The sequence below is a fragment of the Limanda limanda genome, chromosome 3, assembly GCF_963576545.1.
Source record: "Limanda limanda chromosome 3, fLimLim1.1, whole genome shotgun sequence".
NCBI lineage: Eukaryota > Metazoa > Chordata > Actinopteri > Pleuronectiformes > Pleuronectidae > Limanda > Limanda limanda.
Genome location: NC_083638.1, coordinates 24,507,005 through 24,534,849, shown reverse-complemented (window position 1 = coordinate 24,534,849; position 27,845 = coordinate 24,507,005). Strand labels below are relative to the sequence as shown.

General features: G+C 41.6%; 1 protein-coding gene across 2 annotated transcripts; it reads right to left on the bottom strand.

The window, feature by feature from the left end:
- Positions 1-1,618: 1,618 nt before the first annotated feature.
- On the bottom strand, positions 1,619-27,455 carry apba2b (amyloid beta (A4) precursor protein-binding, family A, member 2b). 2 transcript variants are annotated; one of them, XM_061068696.1, is made up of 16 exons: positions 27,177-27,455; positions 26,885-27,086; positions 26,368-26,585; positions 26,290-26,337; positions 25,453-26,232; positions 20,861-20,941; positions 19,318-19,357; positions 18,670-18,815; positions 12,374-12,409; positions 10,271-10,357; positions 7,794-7,979; positions 6,018-6,197; positions 4,276-4,488; positions 4,025-4,144; positions 3,322-3,462; positions 1,619-1,690 (listed from the first exon to the last, which is right to left on the bottom strand). In XM_061068696.1, the coding sequence occupies exons 1-16, from the start codon at positions 27,453-27,455 to the stop codon at positions 1,619-1,621; spliced, it is 2,829 nt and encodes a 942-aa protein (XP_060924679.1). The 2 variants fall into 2 exon arrangements, with proteins under 2 accessions (XP_060924679.1, XP_060924678.1); XM_061068695.1 differs by having other exon boundaries at positions 25,453-26,585; positions 26,885-27,107; positions 27,195-27,455.
- Between the last annotated feature and the right edge of the window lie 390 nt (positions 27,456-27,845).

Below are 27,845 nucleotides of genomic sequence, written 5' to 3'. Positions count from 1 at the left end.
TGCAGGAAGGTTTGAATCCCGGTTTGCTGGGACATTGCATGTTCTGCTTGTGAGGTTAATTGCAGCCAGTAGGTGTGAGTGTGAATGGTTGTTTGTATGTTTGTCCTGTGATACGATGGCGACCTGTCCTGGATGCACCCCCGCCTCTCAGCCAGTGACCAACATTATATGGATCATGGATGGATGTTGGCTGTTCACCTCTGTATTAAACAGACTAATTGTAAAAGAGGTTCACAGGACGACATCATTTCTATGACACACTTTGCTGTTAGAATCCAGTGAAATAAAACCAGGCAGGTTTAGCTCAGTTTTTATTTTCTTGCCACAGTGAACGTGATACTACTTTTTACAAGGCATGCACACAGAAAATGTTCATATGGATCCACTTCACTACGATGCATCGTAAAGCCGTTACTCTGCGGTAACGGCTTCTATTTTCTTTCACAGTGTGTGATTCACTCTCGCTCCCTCTCCAGACGGAAAGCCAACGTAAAGGTGTGAGGATGTTTGCAGTGACTAAACCTGCTGTGTCGCTTTGTTTTTTTAACATGAGCACAACACCAGACACGTTTTCTCTTTTTATGTACAGACATTCTAATACTGCTTATGGCAATGGGACAGCTCGCACGACACAGTTACATTCACAATCCACTCACGGTCTCCTTGAGCGTCAGTCAGGAACACGACAGATGAGCACACAGTAGAGAGCACGCAAAAAAAAAGAAACGTCCTATTTTTCATTCGTGTGATGTGTTGATATCGAAAGCATAACTAACGCGTGTTAATAGTTGTATTGGGTTGCGTGTTATTTAAACGGGTGTGAGTGTGTTTTATACATGAGCTTTAGAAAAGACTTGAACTGTCACTCGGAGGTCGAACCTGTGTATTGCCGTAAAATGAAGGAAATCAAATGGATATGGCGTTTCTCCCATTAACCCCTGCTGCAAGCATTGGTTTGATCCACGTGGACATTATATCAACTTACCAACATATCAAACACTAAAATTATCCCCCCCACACTCCCTTTTCATGGCAACTGTAACGATATCCGGCGTTTTTTATTTAATTGTGTCTTTGCCTTCATCAAGTTCCGTGTCCTCTTTCAACAACGAGATTCCATATTTACAAAGCAGCCGTGCCCCCCCCCCCGCCCCTAGTCACAATATTAGCAAAATATGTATTTACATGAGAAATAAATTAACGGAGAAGAAAATGAAAGTATACAAGGTGTATAGTTTCAGTATCGTATTGCATTACGTGAATACAAAAAAAATAACTTGAGATGCACTCGCTCGATAAGTCCATCCGTCCACACAGACACACACAAGAAAGCACAGAGGACAAATAAATTAAATAAACAGTGTATATATGTATATACACACAAACACACACGCTGTCTCTCCAGCTGTAAATATGGTAATAAGGGTTTCATGTCAATAAGATGGCTGCTGCATGTTAAGCACAGACTACGGAATGATGAAGAGTTGAAGTCATTAGCTCAAAGAAAGAGAGAAATCAAAATAGGGAGAGAGGAATGGACGGGGAGTCGCCATCCTGTCACTGGTCAGGATGAGAACCAATCACAGCCGACGTCCTGTGGGCGGTCCCTGGCCGGCGTTCATATGTACATCGGCGTTTCCTGGCCTGTCAGAAGTCTGAACATGGCCGCCGGCATCGTCTTCATGTGGATCTGAGAGTGACAGAAACAAGAGCACATCCTTAAACATTTTATCTACTTAATACTGGGTCTTTAAAGTGACTTTTAAACCTTAAAAGATCCTTTATGTGGTGTCTTAAAAACTTCAATATCACATATAATCCTCTGATTAACAGTGTGTTTTATTTTTGTGGTGTTGTTTCAGAGTCTAGTTTTTATATCCTTATTTAGCACAGTTTAAATGTGAGATGTGTCAAATTAATGGACCATAAACAAGATATTTAATTTAAAAATCTGGCTGTCATAAAATTTGTATTCTAACCACACCGAGCGCCACAGCGAGAGAGTCAATCACAACTTTATCCACTCGTGCACAAAATCTCCCCGACATATTCTTTCAGGTAGAGTTGGTGACAGGTTGAATTCTTCCACAACAGCAAACACTTGCCTCCACATGGTTTTTCTTTCTTTGGCAGGGTGACATGTGACAGAGTGATGGACTATCTGCTCTTCCACTGAGTTGTGGGAACTTGTCACAGAGACAGAATACACCCCCCCAAAACAAAAATGTCAAAATAAAATGCAGGCAGCTCAGACTGAGATGTAATTTCACTTTTAGTGTCCAAACAAGTTGGAGCCTTCAGCTTCCATAAAGCTACTGAGCTGCACATTTTCTTAGACTTGACCTGGCTGGTAAAAGCTCAACAACACTTCAGTTTGTAGGAATTCTGTTACGAATGTGTCGATATGATGGACGATATGAAAGCTCCCAATGTGAAGCCAAAGCTTTTTAGTTAGCTCTTATCACACTGACATTTGTCTGTTTTGTTTTATTTAGTTATTTGATGCTTTAAAAACAAGGTGAAACATAATGATTGACAGCTGAGACTGGTTGAGCAATTCCAAGTCTAAAATATGTCATTTTATTTTGAATTTTTCAGATTTAATATTTTTCTTTCCAACCCCCAGAAATGATCTCATGACCCATGTAGGGGTCAGGACCCCAGGTGGACCATTCCTGAACTAGACTTCATGTGTATAATCTGTTGAATGTCCCTTTATATAAATACACAACCTGTGCACGCTCTTTTATCCAATACAGTCATTCCCTAACATTACAAAACAGCAATAAAAGTAACACACAGTTATTTGCTGTGCATTAGCATCACCAGGACGGAGCTGCCATCCCTGGACCTCTACACCGAGCGATGTAGGACGAAGGCCAACAGGATTATCAAAGACCCCCATCACCCCGACCATGAACTGTTCTGCCTGCTGCCATCTGGCCCACGGGACCTCAGCATCCGGGCCTGCACCACCAGGCTCAGAGACAGTTTCATCCTAGTGACCACAATACTTTAAACTCCTCCAATCTGCCATAAGACTGTCACTCCTCTAAACTCTGCATCTAGCAATATTGGCAGTATCAGTATGACTTATTTCATATCAGTATTCCTTTAATTCATTCATTCACTCTACTCAGTAGTAATATACTTTATTTTAGTTTATAAATGTATATTTAAGGAGTACATTTTATAATATTTTATTTGAGTCTTTATATTACAACCCTAACCCCATTTCTTATAAGTCATGAATCTTGAATCTTCTGTGTGAATCTTTGAGTGTGTGTGAGCATGTGTGTATTTGTATACATCAGTTCGAACCTCGCCGACGGAGTTGGAGAGGGCCTGGACAATCTTCTCATGTGCTGTGGCCACCACACTCTGCCCGTTGATCTCAATGATCCTGTGACCCACACGGACGCCACCTCGCTCAGCGATCCCTCCTCGCATCAGACTGCATATCTGACGAGTGAAGCACACAAGCCCTCAGGTAATAAACATTTTTGCAAAGTCATCTGATGCTAAATGAAAGCCTCTGGAAGAGTCAAATAACTGCGGCAGTACAAGTATGACCCTCACAACAGAAGTTTTTATTTCAAAGTTTAAAAGGGAACAAAGAAGCACATAAGATCAATGTTCAATTAGATCCTTGTTGAAGATAAAGCTATCTTTTTTTTTTTTAAATGTATAAGTTCGTGAGTAAATATTTGTTGTAAATATTTGTTGTAAATAAATGTTTTGACTCTATAATAGAGTCAAAACAGTAGTTTATCACTGACACTGTTTCTCCAACACACAGGAACTAAAATAATGAGCAGATTAATCTTAACTGAGACAGTTAATAAACACGTGTGCTGCACGATTCCAATATATATAACGTTTTGTCCATGGGAACAAAATACAACAAAGCAGCCAATATTAATACTGTTTTAAATTTTAGCATAGCTTTTGTTAATTGTACTAATGTCTAATTGATCCACCTCCATGCTGGTGGTGGTGAAAAAGATGTGGGATTCAAACTTACGATGCCGTTCTGGACGCTGAAGCCGAGCTGATATTTAAGATCTGGTCTCTTGATGAGGACGGTGGTGACAGGAGGGCAGCTCACGATGTTCATCTTCACCTGGACCTGGTACTTTAAGCCCTTTAACACACACAGCAGACATGAAAAAACATGTTAATTATCATGTCGTTAAATGTCTGAGCACAATCTGAAGATGTATTTCCCATTTTCAGCTGCCTCCTGCAGCCTGAACATCTCCACAGTCTGTGTACCTTGATGATTCCCTGACAGGTGGCGAGTGGCAGCCCCACGAGGCTGGTGTTGTTGATGGACATGATCTGGTCTCCGATGCTGAGCTTGCTAGAGCGAGCCGCCGGCCCTCCGTTCATCATGTTGGCTAAAATAACTGTGGGCAGGATGGATCCCCAGCCGGACTCTACGATCACCACACCCAGGATCTCCCCTTTGCTCTTTTCCAGCTGCAGCTGTGGAGCGGGAGCAAATGGGGGGGAAACAAACTCAGTCTTTTTGCATCAGTCTATTTTTCATCAGGTATTTGCAGATAACACATACAGAACTTACATGGATCAGAGCAGAAATCTGTTGTATCTTTATAATTATATTTTCATTAACATAGTAACACTACAGTAAACACCTTTCCCCCTATCTATCATTTATCCGTATATAAGCTTTTTTTGACTGAACATGAGGTCTTTTTTAATTGTTCATTAATATCGGTACTTCTCAACAGTTATTTCTCCCAAGAAAACATATTTAATATGAATACAACTGTGTTGCACTGTATTATCCTTCACTTTTTTTGTCTCACACACAAGGCTCCACTTATGGGTGTAGTTCACTTGGGTGTAGTTGTAGTTGTTAACATAGATTAGAGACCAATTTATCAATAAAAAATGTGTGTTTTTTTGGAGACAAATTATAATGGACAGTTTTTTATCTGAACCTCAAACGTTTACCTGGTGTTGTCTTATTAAAAAGGTTTCTGTTCAGGTTGAATGTGTGTTTATTTTAATAATAAAGAATTTATTCCATCACTATTGTATTTCGCAGTCTTTTACACATCCAACCATTGGGCTAATGTAGAATAGATTTCCCTGCTTTTTGCTCTTCACACATGGCGCCTTGAATAATGAATTTATTCTCATCACAGTTTGTTAGGAAGCGTTATTGCTCCAGGAAAGCCCAGTTTCCTCATCACTACAAATTGCTTGTGTGCCTTTGTACGCAGCAGCAGCTGTGTGGTGGAGCTTCTCTGCTCGTACAGCAGAAACTGTTTCACGGTTTCTGACTCTCCTCAGACCTGCAGTGATGCTTCCAGTGCACAGTGTTAGGTAAAGAAGAAGCTAAATTGCAAACAGTAGATGTTACTGTACCATCCGCCTCTTAATCTGTCTAATTAGTTACTTTATACTTGTGTGTTTCCCTAAGGTGCCTGTAGCATAATGAGAAGTGTGCCACAAATGTAAAAGCTCATAGTGTTTGTGTCTCGTCTTTTTCCTGCACTGACACAAACAAAATAAACGGAAAACACACTTTCTTGAAGATAACCACTTAAAGAGGAAAATCTGAGATTGCGAGAAGATGATTGAAATATAGCAACAACACACAGCTGTACTTTTACAAAAAATAAAGTCATCATTTTGCCAGAATAAAGTTGTAATTTTACAAGAAAAAATGTATAATTACAAGAAAAAAGTTATACATTAAGAGTTATATATAAATTTAACAAGAAAAGGTTGTAATTTTACAAGAATGAAGGAATAACAAATTATTTATAATGAATTTTTGGTTACATATAATGTAAGAGGGTTAAAATTAGGAATTAGAAGCGTCTTGGTGGGTTTAATAACTTACTTTAGACCTAACAGTAACTTTTGTTTCACAGATCTTTTGATGGGCACATTCATATAACAACATTTATTTCAACATGGGTCCTAATACTCTGTCGTAACAAGGTGTTAATGTGTGTATTTTACTCTTTGTATTGACCCACCTCTTTGCAGTTTTCGGAGTTTGAGAAATGAATTAGGTCGTCGTTGTACATCTCCTGCGTGTTGATGATGTCACTGTACTCCTTCTGGCTCAGGTCCTCGGGGTTGATGCCATTTGCTCTCAGAAACTCTTGGTAAGCGACACTGAACGCCTGGCCGATGGACTGAGCGATGAGCTGGGCCTGGAGGAAAAGCAGGAATCATAAGCGTGTTGGTGATCTTGTTTTGTTGGAGCCAAAGAAGGAAATACAACAACACAGGGGTGAAAAAAAGCATCTGATAGGACACTAGTGGCAGTGAGAGTGCACCAAGAATACGTTCAAACTTAATACAAATTGATATTCATTGTCATTAGCTATTAGTTGGTAGAGAGGAGAGCAGAAGGGAAAACACAGTAAAGAGAAAAACTAAATCTACACAAAGTTTAATGAATATATTACGTGTCCAACATTCAGCACTGCACTACCATGGGCCACTAACAGTACAATACACATAACAGGTGAGAAGTCCATAAGATGAACAGTTCTCAGGATATGGAAGCCACATACAGACAAACAGAGTTACTGGAATAAGTGGATGAAATGATTCGTTAAGAAACACCCAGTTTAAAATGAGCTCCAACACTTTTTACATATCATGGTGTTATTAAGAGGTCATCTGATTGGGTTGTGGAGGTTGAGAACAAATAAATTGTGACTACACAGCACTGCTATGAATTATCCCAAGTAATTTAGCTTTAAAAAGTGAATTTTTTAAAGCGTGTACAAAATTCTAACTGTGCGGTTATCCTGGCCGTGAGATAACATATAGATCAAGAGATTAAAAAGCCTTGTTTAACCTCATTTCCTGTTCAACTTAGTTCTATACTTGTTTAAAATCTCACACAGAATTTGCAGACATTAATGCCTGAACTCTGGAAATCAATAGACTGTGAATTTGGCAGAACAGTTAAAAAGTCAAACTTAGGCAAACTGTGCATGCAGCTTCATTAACTGACAGTCTATAAGTTGATAAATGAGCAGCTAAATGTTTCTATTATAACTGTAAGAAGTCTTTAAAATCTGGCAGTAAACTCTGATGAAGAGAGGATTGATTGGAGTCGGGTCTTTTTTTACTGACTGGCACGGACACTGAGTTGCTGGATCCTCTGAGCGACATTGTTAATGTTGCCAAGTCTTTGCAGGATCTGCTTCAACGAGATGAGCAGCAGCTCCGTGGTCAGAAAATAAATGAAAAATCGTCGAGCCATTGAATCACACTTAAAAACTAACTAGAAGTATACCCTGAAGACTCTTTAGTGTTTTGTGAGGTCACAGCAACTTTGACCTTTGCCCACCAAAATCTGTCCACAAGTCCAAGTGAATGTCTGTGCCACGTATAATGAAATTCCCTTAGGCATTTCAGATATAACACGTTTAATACAACGTCAGGTCACGTGACCTTAACCTTTTGACAGCCAAACACCAAAATCAAATCAGTTCATCTGTGAGTTGAACTTAATGCTTTTACCTAATATGAAGAAATTCCCATGAGGCATTCTTGAGATATCGCAATCACAAGTCGCTGGTGCTGAGGCTTAAAATGTCCGTCCATCCGTCAGTAAAAAATTATATACTGTATATAATGAGACCCAAATAACATTGTATAATAACATCTAGTCACATCAGTGTACACTCGTCTCTGTCACCTCTCACCTGCTCCTAGTCATGGAGATTTAAAACAAATCCTTTCTTTCATAAACACGTAAACAGCTTTGTGACAACACTTGACTCACTTACATCCTCAGACTCGAAGACGTGGCAAATCATCTTGTACTGTTTCTTAGCCTCAGGTGCCCCGGGCGTCGTTTCAATACAGTCCTGTGAGGCTGTGCGCGGCATCCGGCGTCTCGCCATCAGCACCACGATGTTCCCAATATCAGCGATGTAGGATATAGTGCGGAGAGCGTTGTCCATCATCGTCTCCTGTGGACACAACAATCACAGAGTTACACACATCTGAGACAAGATCCACTGTCAAACATCAACATTATTGTTTTCATAACACTCATGAAGTTATTACAGTTTCAATTTGTGAATTTGAAAGTGAAATAATCATCTATGTACAATTAATCTTGACCTAATTGTTGGTCAAACAAACTGAAACTGCGCTGGTGACTCACAATTGTACATCTGAGATAACAAAATGGCGTATTAATGCATTGTTCTACTGTAAGGTTTTGAGTCATCTCTGGTACATTATGGTAACAAAACTTTGGGGAATATTTTCTTTTGTTGTTATTAACAAAAGGCTTGTTTCTGTTTTTTATTCTGGCAAACTTTTTCCGTTAATATTTGAGAATAAAAACACCAGTGTATATTTGCTGCCTCTTTTTTTTATAAGCTTTTTGAAAGTAGTGCTGGTAGAAAAACATACAGGCCTGAACTTAAACCTGTTGAATAATGTTATCATAGCTCAATAACACTCAGTAGACTGTTTATGCAGAAATAATGAGGATTTGGTTTGGATATATGGAGTTTTTGTGTTGATGAAACAAACTGAATTAAATGGCTTAATCGTACTTGTTCACTCTGCCTAATAACTGTCTTGGGTCATAATGTAAATCTGATGAGGTATCGTTTCTGAGCACAAACACGAGGCAGCAACTTAGAGAAGATACAGACTTGCTCTACTGCTGGGAGGAAGCTGTATTCCTTCACTGTTGAAGATAGTATGCTGATTTTAATTTGAGTTGAGTTCACTTCATTAACTGTTTCTGCTGTTTTTATTGCATGCATATGAGCCTAATTAGTGTTGTTGTTCCAGCCCACAGTCGCAGTTGTTCTTATTATAAATCAATGTCAGAAAACCCATACAAGCTGCTTCGAGCTTTTTAATTGCGCAACGAAGGTGTTTTACTCAAAATCTCTCTTTGCCACGAGCGCCAGCACCAGTGGCAACCAGATGGAGAGGGGGGGAAGATAGTCACTGCATTGCAGCACGTTGGTTTCTGCCAAACGGCTGCCCACACACGCACGCACACAAGCACACACGCACACACACACACAATCTGACTCAGCAGCCAAGACAGAAATAGTGCAAATGAATCATAATCTCACACATATACATTAAACAGTTAGTGTGACCACAAAGCTCGATTTGGGATCTCATGAACTACAAAGCTCTCACAGACTTCTCTACATCCATCAAAGACTCATCAAACACCTCCAATGAAGATTTGTGCTGCTGCTTTAAACACAAACAGCGGCTTATGGCAAGAAAACTTTGACAATGATTATTTTACAGCAGTTGAAGGAAGCTTTGTTCATAAAAAACTACAAACTAAAAACTAGCATAGCACTCTGTTGAGCGCACAACTCCACAAAAGTTGAATACTCGTGATCTGCAGCAATGCTTCACAGAAAAGAAAAATCATGGATCCACACCAAAATTCTATCAGTTCTCCCGAAGCCCAGCTCCCGTCCGTCGTCCAAGTTTGGTAGAAATTTAAGCAGTTTTAGCGTAAATCTGCTAACAAACAAACCATTGGGTCCTTTCTCGGGTCATGACCTATCCCTCAACACAATTTCATGGAAATGAGTTCAGTAGATTTTGCATAAACCTGCTAACAAACAGACTAACACTGATAATGGTAATTACAAAAATAATCTGACATTCATGAGGACCTTCACACAGCCAAACTTCAATCTGAAAAGTTTTGACTTGATATGGCTTTACCATAACTGAAGAAGGTCAGATGCAATCCATTCTGGAATTGAGTAGAGGAGTGGCCATCATTTGGCTCTTTATACCCATTTTCGTGTCTGAAAAAACAAAACATGGAGGAGCAGCTCGTGCTACAGTCCAACAGCTTGCTCAGTGCACGCTCTCTGAGTCACCCTGCATGCACAGATGTTTCTGCAACATTTTTTGGCTTTGCAGAATCTATTATTATCCTCGGCTAAAGGGAATTCTGAAAGTGATGTCATGAGATTAAAACTCATATGAATAAATAACTAGAGTGGCTCTCAGTATGGTGCATACCTCTGCCAAGGCCCAACAGACTGCTTCACTCTGCACCAAATCCATTAAGATCTTTTGGACAAAGTTGTCAAACTAGTGAAGATACATATAAAATGTTTCTGTACCTAATCCACATCTAAACACATTGGTGGCAGTTACACGTTTGTAGCCATATCTGTTGTGGTCAGGGTTAGGGTTAGGGTTAGGGTTAGGAACACAGGAACATGAAGGACGTGTTTCCTCTGACACTCACCTGCGAGTCTGCGTTGAGGACTTTGATTCTCTGGGTGGAGATGAACAGATCGACCTCAGTGAGGGTTTGAGCGTCTCCATCTGTATTCTGAACAAACAAACAAACAGAAGACACATCAACTCCTCTGACTCCAAACATCTTTGTACCAAACTTGCTTTTTCATGTTAAACAGTGATTTGTAACTGCCTGAATGGTGCCGGGGTTAAATGTAGGAAGGTCCTGGATTAAATATCCACAATGCATGCATGTGTAGTTTACAGTGCTTGTTAGATGGACAGGATAAGTCTAAAGGTGGGGAAAAAAAGGCAGGAAAACGAAAAGTGTCTGGCAGTGGTGTTAGTTTACATTAACTGTCCTGGCAAGAGGACGGGGGGGGGAGCTGGCACACAAACAGGGAGCAGCTTTACACTCAGCCCTCACCAGCTGGCTGTGACACCAGCGAGAACAACGCCACTTCAGCACAGAGCGAGTCTGTGCACATATTCCCCTCATCACTGCAGACTCTAATAAAATTATATTTTATTTTATTGAATAAAAACTGCCTGATGCATTTGAATGAGGTGACGGTGCTAAACTGTTAATAAAACACGTATAACTCAGATTAAGTATTTCATCTCATAAACTGTATGCAATTGATTTGAGTCTGCACAGAAACTCGGGAATGATCTGAGGTTTTATAACAGTGATTAGCAAATGGGCACAGGATTTGTGAGAACTAACCATTAGTATTTATGATTGCAGCAATGCTCCATATTCAAAATCCAACTCGTCTTATGGATTCAGTGTAAAACAGTCAACAGATTTTTTCATCCAACGTGAGAAGAGAATCAGTCGTCTGTTTAACTGAAGCACCAAGAAGTCTTGAGGGAAGAAATTCAGTGATTCCAAGAGCGGATACTAAAATACAACGCTTATCACTGACATACTTGATTGAAGCCAAACTGATATAAAAGATATCCCATAAAAATAGAAGATAAAAAGGAAAAACTAAGTGAAACAACAGTATGTGACCAGAAGTACCATGCTCCACCATTTTTTCTTTTAAGCTCTCCTTAGTTTTTGATAATATCAAGTCTTCGATAGTTTCAGGGAGGTCGGTCACACGTCATTCCTCTCTCCACTGCAGGGTCACTAGTGGGAGAAGAGGCACGATATGACTGAGAATAACAGTGGAACTAACTTTCTGCTGTAGCTGCTTTAAACTATGTGAATAACACAGAATCTCACAAATACATAATTCAACTTACTGCAGGGTGATGTCAATGTTTAAAGAAGTACTTGAAAATAGTGTTTATAGTGTTTTCGCAAACACGTTCTAGTTGCAGCAGATGATGACATAAGCGTTGTATTGTGATAAGTGCTTTTTCTTTGCTTTTCTCTTGTCTTAAATCAAGTAGTTTTTCTTTGGCCCTTAGGTGAAATGCATTCATTTTTTTATATTCAGTATGTTTTGCTCTAAACCCAAAAAGGTTTCTGTTATCTTTTCTAGTGATCTCGGTGCATTCATGGTGTGAAATACAGGAATTGATTACATATCAGATACAACTAATATATCAGAGCTTGGGGGGGTGGTAATTGTTGAACAAAATCTCAATGTTTTGAACATACAATGTGTTATTTTTACCTGTCAGATTAATTTGCTCTCATGGAACCATTGCACAGTCTTGTTGACTCCATACAAGTTATTCCCACAGATTATAGAACAGGTTAATTCACCGTAATAACTAATAAATGAAACCAGAGAAATAACACAGACTGGTGAATAGTTTCCAACTGACCTTGTGTTCACATGAAAACTAACACCAGATTCTGCTTTTAGTGTACAATACTGTATCGACCTGTAAACCCTTAATGTGAGCGCAGTTTAGAAACCTGCTTTTAAGCACAAAAAGTTGTGCATTAAACAAAACACGTTTGTCTCAGCTCTTGAAACAAACGCGACAAAGATTTGTTAAACTCACTGCATGAACTCAGGAATATGCAGGCCACAGATGAGAAAGACGCAACGCAGACGCACACAGGTCGGATGCAATGAAAAAGAAAAAGGTGAGAGTGGAGGGATAGTGGCTTAAGGGTCTTCTTCTTGCTCTGTTTATTACACACCGCCTTTTTCTTGATTTTGGCAGCCTTCTGTACCCTCTGGCAGGCAGCAAGCAGGCAGTGGGACGGGACAAGGTCAGCAGATACAGGAGCACAAAACACAGAAGGAGGAGGAGGAGGAGGAGGAGATACAGAAGGTAAATAAAAGAAGGTAAGACAGTAAAGCCTCAAACCAAACGGCAGGTGCTATCGCTGCTCTCTGTGAAAGAGAGAAGGACAAAAAGAGAGAGAGGTGGTGTGTGTGCATGTGAGTGTGTGTGTGTGTGTGTTTTTGGAGGTAGGGTTTTGCACAGCCGTGTTGGTTATCAGATACAAATCCAAACAACAATTACAGAGGGTAGTAATTGCTTTTTCTCACTTTTAAATACAGCAAATCAAAAGCGTGCAGACATGGATGAAACAGTTCCTGTGTTCTTGACGTTTATATAAAGTTCAAATATAAGATTCAAGAGGTTTTTTTTAAATGCTTTTTTTATTTCTTTAATCGGTTTGACGTGTCAAGTATCAATCTTTGTTGTCAGAACATTTACCCCAAAAAGAAAGACAGGGGGTTATGCTCTTATTTCTAAAAGCTTCAATATGGGATAAAGGCTTTGAAAGTAGAATTTTTTTGCTGTTATTTTAATTTTCCTTCTTCAAAACTGCTGCACTATTTTCGCAATGTTTCTTCAACACATTTTGATCTTGGAAGAAACATCTGAAATGTTGGAAGTTGAGTTTCAAGAGACACTTTAGGGACTTTTATCTGCACTCCTAATGCAGTCTATTATTTCAGAGTCGAGTGTATGACACCCACTTTTTTGCGATTGCCCTGATATTTGTGAGCATTGTCCCGCAGCTCTGATCTGAAACTCTGAAACTGATGGTCGGAAAAAATCCAGGAGGCAGGGGCATTTGCGCCTCACCTATTGTGGGCTCTTTGATGAAATACAGTCCAATCACATGTCCTATACAAGGTTATTTCGGATTGACAGACTGCTCCACCGAGCTCAGCATTGTGGTTCTGTGGTTTGATCATCAGCCATAATATTTTTACCATCCAAGTAGAATGACCAGAACTTGGCATGATATTTATCACAGACATCCCAGCTCACGAGTCAATAATACAGGTTGTGTGTGTGGATTTATAGACACCATTACGCGGAAAGAAAACAAATAAACAACCCTCACAGAGGCAGGGGAGGGGCTAAAGCCCTGAGCGAGGATTCAAATTGTGTTCTTTGTTTTTTTTGTCTAGACTGCATCAAAATAAATTCAAGGCTGAGTCACTAATGGAGCTTGGATCAAAATGGAAGCGGTTTTACACAGTTCATGTTTTTGATTAGTTCTTCAGGAAATCTTCTATTGGACTCTACCCTGCAGCTGCTGGACTCAGATGAGCAATCTTTTTCGGGTTCTCTGAGCACTTAGACCCAAATCAGCACATCTTTTGTGTCAGGTTCAAGCTGAGCTGTGGCGCCCTCACTTCATCAGCCGTCGACTGGAGGAAATTATCTTATTGGTGAACATGAGGCTGGATATCTGCCTGAGTCACTGTGCAAGAGCTGTAAGTCGAATTGGGGGGAGAAAAAACAGCAGAGTAAACAGCCCAAAGGGGGGAAGTCTGTTTTTTCGGGGTTTCACTTTGTAAAGTTTCCTCCTCCATGACCGGCTCTAATGCAAAGACGGTATCTGAGGCTTTCAGCTGCATCTACTGCTCTGCTGAGCAGCGGAGCAGGGGGGGGGGAGGGTTAGACAGCAGGAACGAGTGAGTGTGTACGTGTGTGGGGAGTGAAGCTGCATAAATATTACATCAAACAGAGAGCATCATGCCAAAAAGATCTGCATAAATAACCAATACTGGCTTGCTACAATTTATGTGGCAAACTTGTTTTTGCTCAGTTCAGCACTGCAGAGTCTGAGTTCCTCCCTGTACTTGTACAGTCGACTGATCGGAATCCTGCTTGCTCTGCAAAAATATACATGACTGCTGCACTCTGCACACATGGTTCATTGGATCTGTGAGCAGTCGACCGTTTCAATGTCAAAGACTAAATGTGCACTTATTTGATTTGTCCACGGGGAACAAATTGAGTAGATTGCGGTCGAACTTCTTGTTCGGTGGACGCGTTCCGAGCAGAAGGAAACAGGAAAAGGGTGAAAGCAAACGTTTGTCATGGTTTTAATCCTGACGAGACTTTTCCAGGTAAGGCATGACAGAGATGGAGTGAGGAAGAATAGAACCAAACACAGATTGGACAGATGTGGACATGATGGACACCCTCACAAAGTGAAAAAGTTCTGAAACCGGCAAACGCTATGATCCTGGTCTGTAACTTTCCCTGTTGTCCTGTTTTGTTTGGTTTCAGAGAGAGGTTTTATTTTATGTTACAAATGTTCAGAATGAATTTAAAAATGAATCTTCAACAAGACAGACTTTCCACTTTGTCAGTATCGGATAAAAAAATCGACATAATGTGAATTTAAAGTCTTTCATGCCACATTCATGGTTACTATGCCGACCATGTGTACTTACTATTCCAAGCTCAATATTATAACAAAACAAGTGCTGTTTAGTAGGACTGTAGGTCGGATGTTAGCATCAGACCCTCTTCTACTATTTTCTTGCAACACATTCAACAATTTATACTCGGAAAAATATTAATATAATCATATTGTTTTCAGTTGTAGGCTAAACTGATGTTTCACTCAGGAAAAGTGCTTCACAACATATAAAACTTTCATATTATTTCATGTTTGATGTATATTCCTCAAAGAAAGGAGTCAAAGTAAGTATTGATTTGTATGGGTCTACACAAATGTATCTCCATCACATTCCAGAAGATTTGCCTCATTATATAAATTCTAGCAGGCATCAACCGCCCTCAGCCACACTTTGATATACATTGAGATTCATTTATGAGCTTTCATGAGAACTAATGACCCTCAATCCTATAAGTAGAAGTGGGTCAAATGAATGAGGCCTGTAAAATTGAAAGAAAGAAATTAGTGGTAAGACCAGGGAAGTATGAGGATTAGGGATGGGGGAAAAAATATTATGTTAATATTTGAAATAAAACTGGTAAAGCTCTAAGTGAATTTGACTGTGTTGTATTTGAAGGAATGATTCAACATTTTTCCATGGTCCAGTATTTAAAAAAAAAAAATAACCAAAAGAAATCCCATGAAATCGTGATATTGAATCGCAATACTTACAGAATCGCAATACCCACAGAAATCGCAATACATATCGTATCGCCACCTAAGTATCGTGATAGTATCGTATCGGGAGGTCCCTGCCGATTCCCGTCCCTAATGAGGATGAGCCATAATCATCTGAGTCTGGCTCTTAATTAAACATGCCTCAATGTTTATTTACTTAACATTACACAAACCTAAATGTGTCTGAATTAGAGCCAACCAAAGGCCGATCTCTTCACCAAAGAAACAAACAACAGATCATTGAAAATGGCCTCCATTTACTTACTCACCCATACTTCTGAACTCATAGTTCAGACATCATGTGTCCATTTTTTTTCTTTACTCTTTTAAATCCCGACCTATCCCACGAGACAGCTGTTGGCCTTTTTACAAGTTTCTGTAAGATGTGAACTTTTCTAAAAGTAGTCCACGACACAGGAGGTCATTCAATATTCATAAATACCAGCCAGGCTTGTGTTCACATGATCAAGAGATAAAAGAGTAAATGTTTGGGTAGGAACTGTGCAACCAAACAGGCTTAGACAGGGGCAAAGTCCGATAAGCGTCTGGACCCAATCTATATCCTGGACTTTGTGTCTGAAATGCAAAAATGCAAAAATCTCCAGAAACAGGGAGTTATTGAGTTTTTCTAAGGCTGGACACAAGCACTTTGGACAGTGATGAACAAAACAATCAAGCTCAACAAAAAAAATTATGAGGCAAGCTCCACTAAGCTGCACTGGACCCATCCGCAGTATCTCTCTGAGACTGCACGGAGGACATCATCATCACAACATTATTAGAGAACAGCAGGGATCAACAAGGGAAATATAAGGTTCACATGTCAACGGCCCCATTATCCTGCCGGCTGTGTCAGACACATTCCCCGTGGCCTAATCTGGATAAGTTCTTCAGCTGCACTAAAAGGCCACGCATGCCTTGTATACGAACAGCCCGATGTCCATTTCAATTTTATTCGGAGCAATCAGGACCCGGTTTAAAAATAGCTATTGATCCTGCTTTTCACAGTATGTTTGAGCATGAGAGATGTATTCAGACGCTGTGTGACAAACAGGGTCAAACATGCAGTACTAGCCATGTAAAGCTGCTTGACAGGTTTTCTGTATAGATTGTAATTATAAATTGGTGAATAAAATAAATCGGGTCAGTTGCCAAAACAAACCTATGTCGCTTATCTTTAGCTATAACACATATAATTGATATTTTATTGACTACGTTTTGTGATTCTTCTTTGACTCTCACTGTTCACCGTCACTACAGCTGGATACAAGAGATATTGTGTCATTTTTGCCACCAGGAACAAGCTAAATGTAGCAGTGAGTGCTAACTGATAAAAGCCTGTGTAAGAGTATGTGGTGGAACATTATGGGTATCTTATCAGTGTTTCAGCAGGTAACATCCCCACATACAGGTACAGGTCAAAGAAATAATAAAAAAAATCAGTGCGTTGGTACCTTGACCTTGGTCTTAGTCCCATTTGCTCAGTTTGGTGCAGTTTTGTTGTTGATTAGTTGTTGAAGGACACGATGGAAACAGGTTGACTGTCACTGAAAAATAACCAGCCTTTATATATTTACTTATTTATCATATTATTATTATTAAGTTTTTGTTTACGTCTATGGACAGAGAGAAATCAGGAGTAAGGGATGGAGGATAGAGCTCAGAGAGGGACAAGAGGAGAGGAAGCAAGGAGAGAAGGAGAGGAGAGCGCAGAGGAAAGACAAAAAGATGGAAAAAAAATTGTGATGGACCCGTGTGGCCTGGTAAAACAAGATTCAAGCCGTACTTGCAACATACTACGAATGTTAAGTTTGCAAAATTTCTGTTTGCCATTAGCCAATAGATCAAAAACCTAGCTGTAAACTCTGGACCTAAATTCATGTGGTAGACTGTATCACTGTGTTACTGACTGGTCAAACCAAACCTGAATAAACCATTCACTTGTGCATTAAGAGCATTAGTTATCAGTACAATGAGTGTTCAGAGGTTACAGTGTCTGGTCAACTTCCAAACTTGAAAAATCTGTTCAAACACAATACAAATGTAAAACACAAACCATAACAGGTTGACTCTGTTGTTGTTGCCGTCTACATATTTGATTGTCTATTACCTGAATAATTGTCCAACTATTCACAGCTGTTCAGACTGGATCAGTGTTACACAAGGGGACTATCAAGTAGTTCCAGAAATTAATGGACCAGAGGAGAAACAGTGGGAAACTGAAAGTCAATTTTGCACAATCCTGTTTGCTATTCTACCTGGTTCTGAAGAACAGCGTCAGATCAGGCAAACACAACCAGTCAAATGAGAGAAAACCACATAACAGCTTGAAGCAGATTGATCCTGTTGTGCTCTGATGTGTTAGTTTGATGTAATAAATTAATAACAAGGAGAATACAAAACTCCACACTGTTTACGCATAGACAATCTACTGACCGTAACAGGGTTATTTTTTTCTCCTGTAGAACAAAGTTTTGTTTATCTGGTTCATGCTCTTTGTTCTCTCATCACTGCTCCATCTCCCACCTTCATTGCCAAACTCTCGACCCGCCTTTCTCTTTTGTTCAATATCTCACTCTTTTTTTGGAACTTTTCAAAAGCCAAGAACATAACTTTGTTTCTAATGTTAATTAAGTACAAGAAATGTTCACCTTTCATCCCACCATTTGTACTTGTGAGACCCATTACCTCATAATGTTATGAATGAAGCAGCTGCAGTGTCTGAGTTGGACCAGTCAGCAACATTGGGCCCAGCAGACTCCATCCCAACTGCGCCTGAACTAATTTAAAGTCTCCTTCCTGAACAAGAAACTATTGTGCAGCAGCTAAATATAGTTTCTGGTTTCTCTTGAGCAAATTAAAGTGAAAGTCCTGGGTTCCTTGGAAGGTTTTTGATCCCTGGGAAAGACTGTGGAGAGGAAACAGCTACTAAAAACCCCTGAAGGTTATATTGCCTCCTAGATTACATCTGAATCCCTCATCCAGGGGAAAACAGCAGCATAACGGAAAGAGACACGGCCTGCTGATTATGGAATGGTTTGGTTCTCTGCATGTTTGAGTCGGCGTGCTGTGATGTGAGTGGGTTTGTTTCTCAGTACCTTGACCCTGCTGACAGCCTCCTGCGCTTGCATCATGCGTATGTTCTTGGACGGGTTCCTCTCAGACAGCAGCTGAGTGGAGCCCAGGTAGTTAGCAGCAAAGATAATTCCATCAATCAGGTCTTCTGGCTCACACGGTCCTGGGACTAGGCCAGAGGCAGAGGAGACGGTGGTTAGCGATGGAGACAAGGGGGAAGAGAGAGAGTGGTGAGACTGAAAGGGTCGGCTGTGCAAGGGCTGAGGAGTATTATTTGTAATCACTCCTGTGGACGTGCAGTGTGGAGAAATAGAGCCAAACACTGATGGAGAGATGATGATGACAGGCTGGGTGGGACTGGGCGGCAAGATGGCCACAGGCTGTGAGCTAATGGAGGTGCAGAGCTGTGGGGAGGCCGGGCTGAGATTAATCTGCCTCTGTGATATGAAGATATGGAATCTCAGACACCCACTCAGGGGGCAGACAGGCAACTCAGCCCCTCACACATTATTAGAGCCAGAATCCGCCCAGAGGCAGGGAGAGAAAGCTGGAAGAGTTTTATCAGGCCTGTGATGTGACAGACTGAGGCCTGAGCAATACTTGGAATAGTTCCACTCAATTATAATATTTAGATTGTATCGTCAAACAGATGTGCAGAGAGATGAACTTACCGTCGACAAAGCTGGGGAACGATGCAGCCTTCTTCGTTGGCTGTAAGACAGAAACATGATATGACAGATAAATCAGTAAAATAAACCAATCACACCCTTCTGTCCGAATTAAATGTTTGGCTGGCATGCCTGTCCGTCAATTGTGTAACAGAAGTCACCCTGCTACTACAAACAAGTTGTTTTCAGACCTGCGGAGGAACTCTGAGTCTGCAGTAATGGATCCAGAATTTCTCCACAGTTTGCCTTTCACACATGATCAACACAGCATGAGGCTCTCTGCTCTGACGTGGTCACAACAGCAAACTCTCAGTGGTGGTGCAGTAGGCAGTGGTAGGTTGTAATGTAAATCTATTCTTCTGTGGAGATCATGTGATTTTGTTTACAGCACATCGACACCTGTGTCGGCTCATATCACCACAAACTCTCTTGATAGGTTCATCAGAGTCTTATACTTTACTTTTTCATCCTAATTTCTCCTTTAGTAATTTTCCTTTTTTGCATCTGTCGCCTGTTAAAAGCGTCATCAACCCTCCACTCGGTCGCTGTGAAACCAGTGAGGGATCTCCTGCTCTGTTCTCACATCATCTCCTCCCGACTTTCTGTGGATTTAGGGCTAATTGGAGAAAGTCAGCACAAACTCCGGAGGGTCTCACTCACATTTGCATTCACAGATCCACGTCCTCCGGAGAAACTGCGGAGGATCTCCGGAATTCTGTGCATGTCTGAAAGCAGCTTAACTGTGTTGTTTTAATGACCTTGTCTCTCCATCATTGGCATCAATGTTGCTTTCACCTGGTTTCAAAGATTGATGACGCAAAGGGCATTTAGAAATTTCAGTCACGTATAGTGCGGCCAGGAAACCGGCTAAACTCTTGATCCCTGTAGAGAAATTCCCTTTGGTGCTTCTCCTTAGAATAGGCATCATAAATATTCAGAGTTTTCTATTTTCTTCTGCAGTGTCCTGCCCTGAATTCACACAGCTACATGCATTCACACCTCAGTACTTCTTATGCTGCAGGAGATGGGTACATGGGTTACTTTGCTCAAGGGGACTGCAAAAGTGGGTTCGGACAAGGTGCAAATCATTACTCATCTACTTAAATAATACTGGAATAAACTGTGGAGGGTGGACGATAGAGGATTTAAAGGCAAGCTGTGAATAGTAATTCAAGGGATTCAAACACTGGATCTGTAGGATGCTGCTCACTATACATTCACAAAGTTTACACCTCCACAAGGACAAACTACTGTGAGTGGAGCCTGTGCAGGAAACGTCCACCGCAGACAGCCCTGTGAAAAATGGCTCTCATAAAAGCTAGCCAGACACGCTACTAAATTACCAGGACGTTATCACGCCGTAAGCAGAGGACATGAGCTGATGTTGTAATTACACAATTACTCAGACATTCACACACACATGTACTGACACACAGGTTCGCACACATACACAACGCCCGCTGTCTCTCGCTAATGTGTAAAAACACAACAGATCTAAAGGATGATGAAGGACTCGCTGCAGACAGAATACACAACATCATCTTACCTCTGGTACATTGTTGTTCTCTAGGGGGACGTTGAGGTCGGAGCGCTGCTGCTTTCTGGGTTGCTCTGCACCATTGCTCACCTGGCGGGTCACCACACAAGAGCAGGTGGTGAGTGGATAACAAGTGGAATAGAATTTAAAAAAAAATAAAAATTTCCTCCGCGTTTCTGCAGCTTGTAGCTCAGTTGGAGGAAAGGTCAAGAGACTCACACGTGGATGGTTTTGAATTTTTGCTACTGAAAAAAGGTTCCTCTGGGCATAATAACAAATATCTCTCTGCTTTGGCTCTGAAGTGGGGAACCAAAGGGGGTTATGTTTTCACCCCGTCTGCTTGTTGTTGGTTTGTTTGTTTGTTTGTTTGTTTGTTTGTTTGTTTGTTTGTTTGTTTGTTTGCAAGATTTCACAAAAACAACTGAATGGATTCACACAAAACGGTTTGTGTTGATCCGGGTCACTTTTTTGAAACATTGCAAGATAAGGCCATTTTCCCAGAGGATAATTAATGGATCTTGATGGGAAAAAAAGTCTGGCACATTAAGGGAACAGATATTTATAGTGTGTGAAATTTGGTGCAGCTTGGTTGAATTTAAGTGGACTGTTGGGCCTTGGCAGAGGGATGTGCTCTACTGAGGGCCATGCTACTTTCTTTTAATGATGGACAAATGATCATTACTGCTTCTGTTTTCGAGCCAACTAATGGTTTGTATATATTTAGCGTTTCTCTAGTATTGAAGTCCACTTAAAGCGCTTTACAGTACAGTTCTGCCATTCAACCATTCACCATGTGCAGCCCCTTTTCTATTATATGTCAGCAGACACACACACACTGTCGGTTCAGCTGTCAGGAGCAATTTGGGGTTCTGTATCTTGCCCAAGGACACTTTGGCACACGGAACAGGGGAGACTGGGATCAAACTGCCAACCCGCTTTACTTCCTGAGCCACAGCCACTCCTCATTGTTTGCCTGACGTCCCTTGAAATATCTCAGCACTCTTCATTTATAAAATACAGCACTAGGAGTTTTCGTGGACGTGAAGTATGAGAACATTATAAATGCAAACCTCAATGCACTGGTAACCTGTGGATTTCAGAATCGATTTGAAAGGCTTCGTGTTTCTGTTATGATGACGAGAATTGATTTGTATGTTCAAAAGCTGGTTGAGCCCATGCTTGTAATTTTACTGAAAGTGACAATGGGATACTGTGTGTTTCTCAAATCTGAGCAAATAACAGAACACAATCATTTATTTTCACTATATTTTGTTCACCTCAAAAAAGTCTTTCAATTTTGGAAACGTGATCCAATTCGAACACAAACATAATCTCAGATTCTCTGTTAATGCTCATGGTAAGAAGTAATATAAATATGTCATATTTTTGTTCTGCTCCAGCTTGTGGGCGGAAATTTCTCTTCCAGCCTTTGCAGTAAAACGAAAGAGGTTAAATGATTCCTGTGCAGAAAAGCTGAAGGAGGATTGTTTACCCAGCGATTGTTTCATGGCTGAAATATGCCAAAGTAAAATTACTTTTTCACGGAATACACAGAAAACTGCTCGTCAATTGAAATATGACAGCAAGTCCTCATTAATTGTTTTTCTGCAGCGTTAGTGGCAGGTGGAATAGCTCTGACAAGCGGACTGATTGGAGGAGGTGGGATGTTAATGTTTGCATTTTTACAGTGTAGCTTGCTACAAAAAAAACATACAAACCAACCAAAACACGGACAGGGGTAAAAACATCGCACTCCTTGGTGGAGGTAAGAAACAAAAAATAATCCATTAACAGCTAAAGCCTTCTTTTAAAGATAAGCTGTTGTCGGGCCCATGGACACGTTTTGTCCTTCACTCGTCCTTCAGCCTGCTCTTCTCTCATCATATATGCATTAATATGTACAGTATGTCCATCATATAATCCAACAGGGGTAGGATAACATCTATTCCCCTGGATATCCATTCTGCCGTCCACAACTCCTCATTAACATCCTCCTGCCAATAAAAACCTCCTCCTCCTGGCAGAGACAAAGTGAAATTCAGAGGAACACGTTGTGCTGTTGTGCATGTGGATATGAAATTAATAATGACAAACATGACATCAGCCGCCTCCTTAGCAAAAGGAAATCGAAACATACAGTCCCCATCAGTTTTCATCGTGTTGCCCGGTGAATTGTGCAAACAACCATTAAAGATGAGATTTGTGTTTTCGGTTGTTGGATGGGATGCAATGCTAATTACTCTACAAAACTATTGTCATGTGCAAAATCCCTAGTGACCCGTGAAGCCTTTAACACGCCTTCATCTGTAATAACAAATGTTCAACATGTGGAACTTCATCATCAATCAGTCAGCACTGCATGAATTTGAACTCATTAACATAATAGATGCATGGGAGCACCACTGAAAAACACTGGCAGCTTCTATCAATGTCTGTGTTCACAACAGGACAAAGTTAGCAGGATACTTCATAAATGATGTAACATATGCTACTCCTCTGGTTAGCACCTTCAGCTAAGGATAACACTGAGGCCACGGAGTTCACTTGTCGAACACTGTGATAAAATATGATTGATTCGAAATAGAATTACATATTTCAGACGGGCTTAACACTGACACACGGGTGCAGCACAATTTAAAATGAGATTAAAATCCGATGTTATACTTTACTTTGCCCAAATATGTCACACCAACACACTGTGCACCTTGATGACTTGCCTCTGTTTTGTAACTCTAATCCTTTGGCTTCATGGTTTGCAGCAAAGCTGATTCTAAATTCATCGTTGTCCCAGTTCGTTTGAGGTTCAAGTTGAAGTGGTTGGGAGAGAACATTTCATTCATGGCCAAGGACAAAACCCGAGAATCGTTTGAGTGAGACTGGGAATCGTCTGAATCTGCAGTGTTCTTTCTTTCACTTTAATCTAGTTACACAGAGTGACCCAGTTCTGTGTTAGGAGTGAGGCACACACAGCGAATGTACATGCACATGTGCACATTGTGGAGCAGGTGTGTATCACCAGGATGCCCACAGGAGACCATCACTGTTCTCCTTTTACCAACTGACTTTTAGAAGATGGGGGAGCTCAGCATGTGTTTGAGTCTATCGTGTGCGAATCCACTCCACACACTTCATTCATGCAGTGAGAGGGAGAGAGAAGAGGAGCAGGACATCTCAAGGTAACGGGGGGGGAGGGGTGAGGCTCCAGCTATTCTCTGGATGGTAATGACGAGCACGTCACCTGTAACTCATCTCCAGCTCCTCACCACGAAGATCCTTTCAACAACCCCGGTGCTACAGAGCAGTAAAATAACCTGATTATACAGAACATGCTCTAAATGGGCTCTGACCAGATTAACCTTGTTGTGTTACTATTATGATGTCATGTTTATTACATCTTCCCTCTGTTCATCTCAGAGCCTTTGTTTCCACTTTACCTACAGAGGGAAATTGAATCTGACGAGTAATGAAAGTAGGGACAAATATATTTTTGCATGAGAATTAATGCAGTTACTTAAATGTTACCTTTTTTGAAGGTAATGGTGAGCATTTTTCTTTGTTATTGTTTGAATTAACTGCATGAGCTATATTATGGGTATTCCTTTGTATATTTAGAAATCTCCAATGTGTTAGTTTCTTAGTTGATGCAGATTCATTAACACAGTTTTTATACCTAACAGGAGAGCAATGGAGTCCATGCACACCAAAGCTAATAAGCGCCTTCATAATCCTTTTTTGTGTTGTACTGTAGGTGTTATATTTGTAATGTTATGATAGTTACAAGTAACACCAGTTTCAGTATTCTCCCTTTTCATTACACTAGAAAAAACTTTGCAATCTACTAAAGCAATTTCATTTGCAAACTCTCTGGCAAACATTACCTTTCATCTCACACTGGATTGAAAATTGTTAACATTATTACAGTTTTGTTTTTGGTTATGAACTGAACAAGGCAATCCCACTATAGTAAGTACAGTGCAGCGGCTGTGGCTGAGGGGTAGAGAATCCTCAGTCTTCCCCATCTGCATGCCGGAGTGTCCTTGGGCAAGATACTAAATCCCTAAATGGCTCCTCATAGATATTGAATGCACTAATTGTAAGTCGCTTTGGATGAAAGCTTATGCCAAATGATATGTAATGTAATGTAATGCATACCTTCACCCAAAACTCCCCTTATGAAACCATGTTTAAATTCACTTAGTCCAGATTTTGGAGACTACACTTAACTGCACACACTTGTAAATATCAGTCCCCAAAACAAGCCAGATTTTTCATCAAGAATCATTAATCACTGTCTGAGAAATCACCCAAAATGTTGAAAACGCCCCATCTCTCAATGTTTCAGAAAGTGAAACTAATTTATCCTGGATCTGCCGCCTGATCCAGATCTGAACAGAAACTTAATTTGTTCTTCCCTGACACATACTGCATCTCATCTTAAGTTTGAATCTGTGCTGTAGTTTTGCTGACTTGATAACAAATCGTGGTGCTGCTGCCCTCATGTGATCTCAGATGCTTGTATGACAATAAAAGCAAGTATGATTGTGTTTAAGTGAATGTGGACATTGTAAAACATCATCCATGTTCTTCTATTTCACACTCACCTGCTCCTGAGCCCATCTCTGTCTGTCTTCAGGGGAACGTGGGTGCGCCTTGATCGGCCTCTGGAGGTCAGGGTTGTTGTGGTGCATGGAGGGGAGATTCAGAGACTTGGGCCTGCTGTCGTGCCGGTGGTGAGCAGGTGGGTAGGGGGCCGGGTCAGGCTTGGCGAGAGAGTAGTCACACGGTGCGGGGTCCTGCAGCAGCTCCTCTGGGCTGATGTCGGTACCGCTGCTTAGACTCCCCATGCTCATACTCATCTTGATCTCAGCGACTATTTGGTCAATGTCCTCCTCCGCCTCCTCCCCCGTCTCCCGCTCTACCACCACCACCTTACGGCCACGGTACGGAGAGACTCGCACTGAGTTCCCATTGTCCTCGGGGGCATAGTAGTCTCCGGTGTAGGCCCTCCCGTGTCTCTCCTCCTCGTCTCCTTCCTCATCTTCCTCCTCGTGAGGGCAGTAGTCCTCGCTCTCTGCCTCCTCCTCCTCACCTCGGTGGTGCAGGGGGTCTGGCAGGGAGGGTTTGTGCTGGTGATGGTCCAGGATGGGTTCGGGCCTTCCGTTGTATATCTGCTCATCGGGATCTTGCTCCACCACTTCACAGCGAACCTTCCCCTCTTCCTCAACCCACTCCTCCACCCTGTGCCTCTCTCGCCCAGCCCACTGCTCCTGCCTGACCTCACCCTCCCCTCTCCACTCCTCCCTGGCATTTTCATCACCCTCTCGCCACTCTTCCCTAGCCTCTTCCTCCTCTTCTCTCCACTCTTCCCTAGCCACCTCCTCCTCTTCTCTCCACTCTTCCCTAGCCACCTCCTCCTCCTCTCTCCACTCTTCCCTAACCTCTTCCTCCTCCTCTCTCCACTCTTCCCTCACTACTCCCTCTGCCTCCTCATCTTCCACCCATTCTTCCTCTCTTACCTCTACCCCTCCCTCCCCCTCTCCCTCCACAGCCTCCTGGCATTCGTCTGTGTGGGGTTCAATGGGCTGCGTGGTGCTGGCGCTGTCCCCCTGGCTGTGGCTCTCGCTTTGGTTGCAGTCGCCCTGGCTGCTACAGTCCATAACACCCTCCAGGTAGCTGTCGTCCTCTGGGCAGTAGCGAATGTAATAAGTCACACCCTCGTCTTCCTCTGCCAGTCCTGGAGTGTTTATGGTCACAAACAGACATGTTTCTTAATATCTTTGGGTCACCTCTGAATCATATTTGATTCTCCATTAATCTAAAACCACTTAATATCACTGGGAGGCATGGTTTGTTTTCATGTGGGACTTGACATGAAAGAAAGTATATACGAAAAATAAAAATCCACATTTTTTTCCCCCAAAATTCTTTTTGGGAGGCTTAATTGGTATCTAAATAATTAGTAGAATTGATGATGCAAAATAATAACAGGGAAAGTGGAGGAAAGATTCTGAAGATGGTTGACGTCACACTCACCGTCATCATAGTCTTCCTCGTCATCTGAGGTGTTGTTGATATAGTCAGAGCTGGAGTCATCATCCAGGCTGTCAGCTCCACCGTGGACGTCTGCCGGGTGATGGTCGTCTTTTTCACGTTCCAGCTCATGTTGTGGCGTAGAGTGTGTTACTGGCAGCGGATCCTCCCGTTCTGCGTCTGCTTGGGGGCTGTACCGCTTCACCTCAACCTCTGTGTCCACAACCTCTGTGTCCACCTCTGTGTCCACATTCACATCGACATTCACATTCACATCCTTTAAATCCACCTCCACCTCTGTGTCCACATCCACATCCACATCTGAATGACTGCGACCCACGTCTTGGGTCTCGGCAGAGGAATATTGTGCCTTGCAGGAGCGGGGGAGAGGTTTCGGATCACGCCGCACTTTGGGGTAGCGAACTGGGCGTTGTCGAGGGGGGAGGGGTTTCAGGTCACATGGCTCTGTAGGACGAGGGACAGGACAGGACACAGGACCTGGAGCAGCCATACTGCTTCCTCCGCTCGTCCCAGGCCTCTTCCTGTGAGCCATGATTGGCGCCTTACAGGCCATGCATTTTTATTGGTTAGATCCTGGGAAAGAGAAGGAGACAGGGGGGCACAGCTTTAGAGCAACATCAAATACAACTGTTAATCCACCCATGCAAACACATTCACAAGAGGCAGTGCAATAGAATTGGGTAAAAAAAAAAGGGCTAAAGCCTTCAATCTTTAAGGGGGAAAGGTACAACTGTGTGTTTCAGCAGGAAAGTAATACCACCCCTCATCAAAATGGCAAATTCTGCATAAAGAAGATGTCCTTTATAGAACACGGAGTACATCCTTAAAAACACTGTCCTGCATGTATCCCTCACTCTTTAAATTCTGCAAACCCCTGCAACAAATTTTAGATTCTTAATGAACCAAGCTATTCCTGTAACCGAGCATGACAGGCTCTGGTTCA